The 8,025-nt window shown below is 43.6% G+C and overlaps 1 protein-coding gene across 1 annotated transcript; it reads right to left on the reverse strand.

The window, feature by feature from the left end:
* Positions 1–743: 743 nt before the first annotated feature.
* On the reverse strand, positions 744–6,086 carry LOC131696333 (uncharacterized). Its single transcript, XM_058984879.1, has one exon. The coding sequence runs from the start codon at positions 6,084–6,086 to the stop codon at positions 744–746; it is 5,343 nt and encodes a 1,780-aa protein (XP_058840862.1).
* Positions 6,087–8,025: the final 1,939 nt, after the last annotated feature.

The following is an 8,025-nucleotide window of genomic DNA, read 5'->3' on the forward strand; positions in this document are numbered from 1 at the left end:
ATATATATATATATATATATATATATATATATATATATATATATATATATATATATATATATATATATATATATATATATATGTTGCGTAGGGAACCAGAATCGCCAAAGTTGCTCACCCTTTCCTGCTTCTCGCTATCATAGGCCGAAATGCCACTCACTGAACGACAGATACCAAGTCAATTACACAGCGCAAAACAGTGAACTGCAGCTGAGGAATTTGAATCGGGTAGGCTACCGTGTCAAATAATGACCAACTTGTCGCGGTTTGCGAACAGGAAAAAACTTGCACCTTTATTTAAGCCGAGAATACAAAATCGAATAACAATTTATTGATGCTACTTCTTCGATGACTTGGTTGTAACTAACGGGCTCTTATGAACTAAGTAGACGTGAAAGGCGGAGAGAGAATCATGAACCTTCGTCTTGAATCTGTGATGAGCGAGAGCAATGTCATGTATAGCAGTAATGGTGAGATGAGCTGCCTCACTAACGATTATTGATCTCATCTCTCATGTCGACTCAACTCGCTACCAATATTGCTCTGACATACAACATCGCCACCACCTTGAAACGTCACTTTCAATCTTCATATTAACATGTGGAACATAAGCCTGCTACTAAAATTCTTACTTATCCTATCATAATCAATTTTACATTTTGGAAGTGCTTGTATACAACATTGAAAAACACCTTATTTACTAAAATCTGCTTTCTAGGTCCAGTGCTGGATGCGAGGAGTGTTTATGGACTGGCATCTTCGTGCTCCGGTGTCGTGGTGTTTACCTCTGGTTCAGTAGGCAGCAAACAAATTTTTACCACGGGTCGCTTTATGATGCCTTTGCTTGTTTGCAATGTAACAACACGGGTGAGGTCGTCCTTCCCAGGGTGTAGGTTGATTATACGGGCCAATGGCCATTTCAATGGAGATTGGAACTCATCAAGAACAACCACCAGTTGTCCAGGTTTGAAGTCGTTGTTAGCAGAGTAGATGACAGACTCGCGCTGAAGTTCCTGCAAATATTCGGTTTGCCATCGATGCCAGAATTGTTGATGCAATGATTGCATCCTTTGATAATGGTCCAGTCGATTCTTTGGGATGCATTGAACGTCTGGATTCGGGATTGCATGCATCGTAGTGCCAATAAGAAAATGGGCCGGTGTTAATGCATTTAGATCGTTGGGGTCTTCGCTGAGGGGAATTAGAGGGCGGGAGTTCATACTGGCTTCAACTTGTGCCAGCACAGTGGACATGTCCTCGAAAGATAAGCGTGCATTCCCTAGTACACGATGCAAGTGACCCTTTGCTACCTTTACCGCCGCCTCCCATAAACCTCCGAAGTGAGGAGCTTTCGGTGGAATCATATGCCAGATGACACCATCACTGGCAAGGTTGGATTGAATTTGCTCCGTCTCCTTCTCGTCATGTAGCAAACGATACAACTCCTGCAACTCGTTACGTGCACCCTGAAAGTTTTTTCCGTTGTTAGAGTGTACGTGCGCTGAACGTCCGCGACGAGACATAAATCTGCGAAAGGCTGCTATAAAGGCGGATGTGGTAAGGTCCGAAACGAGCTCAATATGAACAGCTTTTGTTGAGAAGCAGACAAATATGCTAATGTAGGCCTTTTGTGGAGCGGCTCGTTTGTGTGGTGCTCGAAGATATATCGGCCCCGCGTAATCAACGCCAGTGACTGTGAACGGCCTGCTTGGAGTTACTCGGGGTACGGGCAATTGTCCTGTTCGTTGTTGGACCGGGACGGGATTTGCTCTAGAGCATTGGAAGCAACTGCGTATTACGCTTCTCAACATTCGCCTTCCATGTATAGGCCAATATTCCTCACGCACACTAGCTAACGTAAGCTGGCCACCACCATGAAGTAATTTTATATGATAAGATTTGAGAATTAAACGGGTAAAGGGATGGAAGCTAGGTAACAGGGCGGGATGCTTTGTTTGGAACGGTTGATCGGACCATCGTAACCTACCCCCCACTCTGAGTGTCCCTTTTTCGTCAATAAACGGGCTCAGCAAGCGAATTGATGAGTGCTTTGGCACAGCGTTCGCATGTTGCAAATTTTTCAGTTCTTCTTTGAATGCCTCTTTCTGTGCAAGCTGGGTTAAATGCGTTAGGGCTTCTGCCAATTGCGCTGCTGACAATGATTTACTATGATGCGAAGTAGTAGATACGAGTGGCTGGGTTCGTGATTTTGAACGGGTATTGTTTATGAATCGTAAACAGTGAGCTGTTACTCGGACCAGTTTATCTAATGAAGAATATCGGGTAAAAACTTGACTGGTGCTTGGTTTTACGTGAAGAACGGCAACGGTAAGCTTTCGTAATTCCACGTTTTCAAGAAGCGGTGGTATGGTGGAGGGCATGGGCCATCGGTTTTCTGGTTGACGAAACCAATCGGGACCAACTCGCCACAGTTCGCTTACCAGGAAGTCCTCTATTTTCATCCCTCTAGAAACCAGGTCGGCAGGGTTTTCTTTACTAGCAATATGATTCCAATGAGAACCGTGTGTGGCGGTCTGTATTTCAGACACCCGGTTAGCCACAAATGTTTTCCAGGTATTCGGTGGGGACTGCAACCACTGAAGAACCACCGTAGAGTCAGACCAGAACCGTGATTCGCTAATTTCCAGTTGTAAAGCTTTCACTACGTGTGCGTGCAGCTGTACACCAATAACAGCAGCACAAAGCTCGAGCCTTGGCAAAGTAATGCGCTTTAACGGAGCGACGCGCGATTTAGAAGCGAGCAACTGTATTCGGACGTTTCCTTCAGGATCGATAGATCGAGCGTAGATACAAGCCCCAAAGGCTATTTCCGAAGCATCGCAAAATGTGTGCAGTTGAATTGTAGAGTTTGGAAGAAAGGCATAGCGCTCTGTCCGATATTCGGAAATTTTGGAGAGCTCGACAAAGTATGTACCCCACTTTTCAGCGACACTCGCTGGAACCGGCTGATCCCATTCACAATGCGTAAGCCATAGGTCCTGCAGGAGTAATTTTCCACGTATCACAACTGGAGCGATAAGTCCAAGTGGGTCGAAAAGTTGTGAAATAGACGATAATATTGACCTTTTTGTAGGTATGCCATCGGGGTGTTGCACCGTGGAATCAAAACGGAGCATATCCAGCCCGGGTTCCCACCCAATTCCTAGCGCCTTAACTGATCCTTGTGCGGTGAACATTAGTGATGATTCCGTCCCGATTTGCTCTGGAGATAAGCCGTGAAGGACCTCCGGTTTATTCGAAGTAAATTTTCGCAGACTAAATCCACCTTTCCGAAGCAATTCGATTAGTTCATCGCGCATCTGCACTGCCCTTTCGATGGATTGCTCACCACCAAGACAATCGTCGACATAAAAACCTTTGCGGAGGATTGGCTCCGCTAGTGGGTACGCGGCACCTTCGTCGTCGGCTAACTGTTGAAGCGTTCGTGTAGCCAAAAACGAGGACGGAGCAAGACCATACGTTACCGTGAGCAGTTCGTAAACTTGAATGGGATCTGATTGGTTAAACCGCCAAAATATCCGCTGATATGGGACGTCAGCTGGTGCTACTTTTATTTGGCGATACATTTTTTCAATGTCCGCCACTACCGCGATCAAGTACGTACGGAACCTCAAAACTATTGAAAGAAGGTCGTCCTGTACCACAGGTCCAACTTGTAAAGCATCATTTAAGGAGAATCCGGAAGTTGTCTTGGAAGAGGCGTCGAAGACAACACGGACTTTCGTTGTCGTGCTGGACTCTTTCACAACGGGATGATGGGGTAGATAATAGCCTTTTATTTTTTGTTGTTCAAGCTGTGATGCTACTCGCATGTGGCCAAGAGAGATGTATTCACTCATAAACTTATGATATTCATCTTTTAGGGAGTGATTCCGCTCGAGTCTTCCCTCCAGTAGCTTGAATCTGCGTAGAGCTGCCATTTTTGAATCCCCGACCATGACCTCGAAATCCGGATGACGGGGTAGTGAGGCAGTGTACCGGCCTGTGCAGTCTCTCGTAATGGTTGATGAATAATGTTCCTCACATTTCCTTTCCTCGACGGAATAATCAGAGCGTGCTGACACTTCTTCTATTTTCCAGAAACGCTCAAGGCTTTCTTCCAGGGTAGTAAGACATATAGCTGTCACATGACATTGCACAGATTCTGGTGAGGAGGGTATGAGGTCACCAGACCCAGCAACAATCCAACCGAAAACGCTATCAATCAATTCGGGAAGATCTTTCGCAAGACGCAGGCGTGCGGCAGACTTAAAACAAGCGAAGAAGTGATGCAAGCCAATGATCATGTCGATTCCCGCTCGTTTATGGAAATTTGGGTCCGCGAGAAATACATCTTTAGGCATGTTCCAATCCTGGATACAAATATCTTGCTCGGGCAGGTCAGCCGTCACGCGGGGAAGTACCAGAAATTCTACGTCGCGGGAAAAGTCTTCTTTCCTGGATCGAATCTGCGTAAATACTGAGTCAGAAGAACGCACAGCAATGCCTGCTGGGCCCTGAAGCTGCACATTGACCTTTCTTCTCTTGAGCCTGAGTATTTGTGCCATTCGATCGCTGATGAGGTTTGGCTGGGAAGCACAATCTAACAATGCCCTTGCGAAATGGTCTTGACCGTACGCATCTTTAACAGCCAGTACTACGGTGAGCATAAACACGCTGTTATTTCGAACCCTTGAAAGGGATGACGCTTGAACATTGACCGCAGCGATGGACAATGATGTTGCAGGCTCAGTACTTGATGTTGCGACGTTCGTTTGTGCAGAGTACTGATGACGATCTTCGGTGCTACCAACATACTGACTGCTGATCGCCGACCAATCATTTATAAAACCCGGATGCAGGAGTGTGTGGTGACGTTTACGACACCTATGACAATTAGTTTGACACGGGCAATTGCTGACGAAATGATCGCTATGAAGACAGTTGAAACAGAGTCGCTTATTGTTAACTAGACTGAACCTCTCGCGCAAAGATAATTTTTTCAGCTGAGTCATAGAAATTCCGGGGCGCTCAAAAGAACTGCTAGCTTCCTCCGTTACCGCATGCGTAGACAACCTCATTTCATTCGTATGTGTGTGCTGTTGATTACCTCCAGTATGTCCACTTCGAGAGTATGATTCGGCACCACTGTTCGAAGACGAAACAAAACTCCTATGATCCTGATTCACTAATATAGACTCCAGAACCCGCATACGCCGTTGTAAGAACTCCACCAAATTAGAGTAGGATGGCTCCTCCAAGTTGGAAGCATGTTCTTCCCACATCTTTAGTGTCTCGCTGTGCAGTCTCGTACAAAGTAAATGTTCTAATATCGTGCTCCATGCTTCAGTAGGTTCGCCTAGCTGCTTCAATACTTTCGTATGCCTCTCAAACTCATCCACTAGTCCATGTAGCGCAGCAGCTGATTCTTCCTTCATTCGTGGCGTTTCGAGCAGAGCTTGAAGATGGCGTTTCTTCAGCAGGTATTCGTTCGAGTAACGGGCTACTAGCGCATCCCAGGCTAGGGGATAATTGGCAGCACTTATCGAAATGGATTCGATCACTTGAGCTGCCTCGCCCTTAACAGCAGCACGCAAATAGTGGAATTTCTGAATGGCCGCCACTTCCGGATTTGCATGGATAAGCGCAAAAAAGGTGTCGTGAAATCCCAACCACTCTTGGTAGTCCCCGTTGATTTCAGGGAGCGAAATTGTTGGCAACTTCAAACCGGCTAGACTAGAATGGGACAGGGGGGTAGGGGTTTGTAAGGGCTCAGATCTTGGATTGATTGCAGGAGGTAGCTTTGCAATAAGGCCAGCTTTTATTGAAAAAAGTTTAGGCTCAAAATCAGAGCGATATTGTAGGTTCCTCACCATACCTTCATTCTCGGTTTCCAGATCCTCAAGAGCCGCTTGTGTCTCTTCCAGCCCATGCCAGAGTAACTCAAGATTTTCTAACCGTATTGCCACTTGCAGCACGTCCCGGTCAGCCACGTACCCCTGCAGGAATTGTTCCGCTCGATTCAGTGAAGCGAGCAGTGTCATGCGCCTTGTGTTGAGCTGCTGCTTGCTTCTCATTTCACTCATTGCAACAATGTTCAATATCCCCAATCCACGGGGTCAACAGGAAATAGAAAAAAACGAAGCTCGTCTTATCCAAGGCAGAAATTTGCCTTGTATGTTTGAAAAATTCAGCCAAATGTTGTAGATCCGAAATCAACGTACGAAGGTGTTCTTGTTCGTTGCACAATACCTCCGATCAAAATGGCAGCACAGCAGCTCCAAGTTTAGACTCCAGTTTAAGAAAGTCACCGATCACGTAAGAAAGAAAAACAAAATCTAAACGCACCAATTTATGAAGTAGGAAACGTTGGACAGCTAATTACCTGCTGCCTAATTTGATTAGGCCGTGAATTGGACAGCAAGCGATTTTCTCCAGCTGGGTTCAAAGGCAGCTAGTACATCAGTACACGAACAATCGAGCCCTTTGTTTCCGGTTGGCGTCCAGTAATGGCGGTGACTTCCTTTGTTGGTTCGAACAATTACGCAATAGCGTTTAATAGGAAAGGTGGAACTCATGCAGCATGCAGGTCGAAGATCCTGGTCACGGCACCAGTATGTTGCGTAGGGAACCAGAATCGCCAAAGTTGCTCACCCTTTCCTGCTTCTCGCTATCATAGGCCGAAATGCCACTCACTGAACGACAGATACCAAGTCAATTACACAGCGCAAAACAGTGAACTGCAGCTGAGGAATTTGAATCGGGTAGGCTACCGTGTCAAATAATGACCAACTTGTCGCGGTTTGCGAACAGGAAAAAACTTGCACCTTTATTTAAGCCGAGAATACAAAATCGAATAACAATTTATTGATGCTACTTCTTCGATGACTTGGTTGTAACTAACGGGCTCTTATGAACTAAGTAGACGTGAAAGGCGGAGAGAGAATCATGAACCTTCGTCTTGAATCTGTGATGAGCGAGAGCAATGTCATGTATAGCAGTAATGGTGAGATGAGCTGCCTCACTAACGATTATTGATCTCATCTCTCATGTCGACTCAACTCGCTACCAATATTGCTCTGACATACAACAATATATATATATATATATATATATATATATATATATATATATATATATATATATATATATATATATATATATATATATATATATATATATATATATATATATATATATATACATATATATATATATATATATATATATATATATATATATATATATATATATATATATATATATATATATATATATATATATATATATATATATATATATATATATATATATATATATATATATATACATACAACATATATGCTTTAGAGGCCGTACACTAATTACGTAAGGCCTTTTTAGAGCTTTTAAACCTCCCCCTCCCCCAGATAAGAGTTCGTAAGATTTTGGTGAACTCCCCCTCCCCCTACCTAAGATCTTATCATGATAATCGTAATTAAAAAATCGAATTGTTCATTCATCAAATAATAAGATAGCGAAAACGATATGTATAGAATTATTACAAGAAAACTCATAACAAAATTTAACAGTAATCATCTGCAGAATTTTAATTGTATGCTAATCTCGCCCAGTAGAAAGAATAACTGTAACGCCCAGTAGAAAGAATAACTGTTGTCAGATATTCAGTACCAATTTGGTACACATGATCTGCTTTGCTATATTCCACTTCCTTTGAATCTATTTTCTTGCAATGTAGAATTTAAAAGAGTTTATAACCTCTTCTGGCATGAATTTATTCTGAGTTCCAGCTGTGACGCTTATCGTACGCATAGCTCCGAGTTAACCATCTTCGAATTTTCTTGACTTAAAATACAGTTCAAATTTTCGACATTCAAGATCTTTGACAATCGCATGTTAGAACATTTTCCAGATACCTTGCGGATTGGAATCGAACGTTTGAAAAGAACAAAGTCGGTCTAACAACACGAAGGGTATCAACACTTCTTAACTTGTAAGGCATATTGTGACTCCAGTTCCCGAACA

This window comes from Topomyia yanbarensis, chromosome 1, assembly GCF_030247195.1.
Source record: "Topomyia yanbarensis strain Yona2022 chromosome 1, ASM3024719v1, whole genome shotgun sequence".
Taxonomy (NCBI): Eukaryota; Metazoa; Arthropoda; class Insecta; order Diptera; family Culicidae; genus Topomyia; species Topomyia yanbarensis.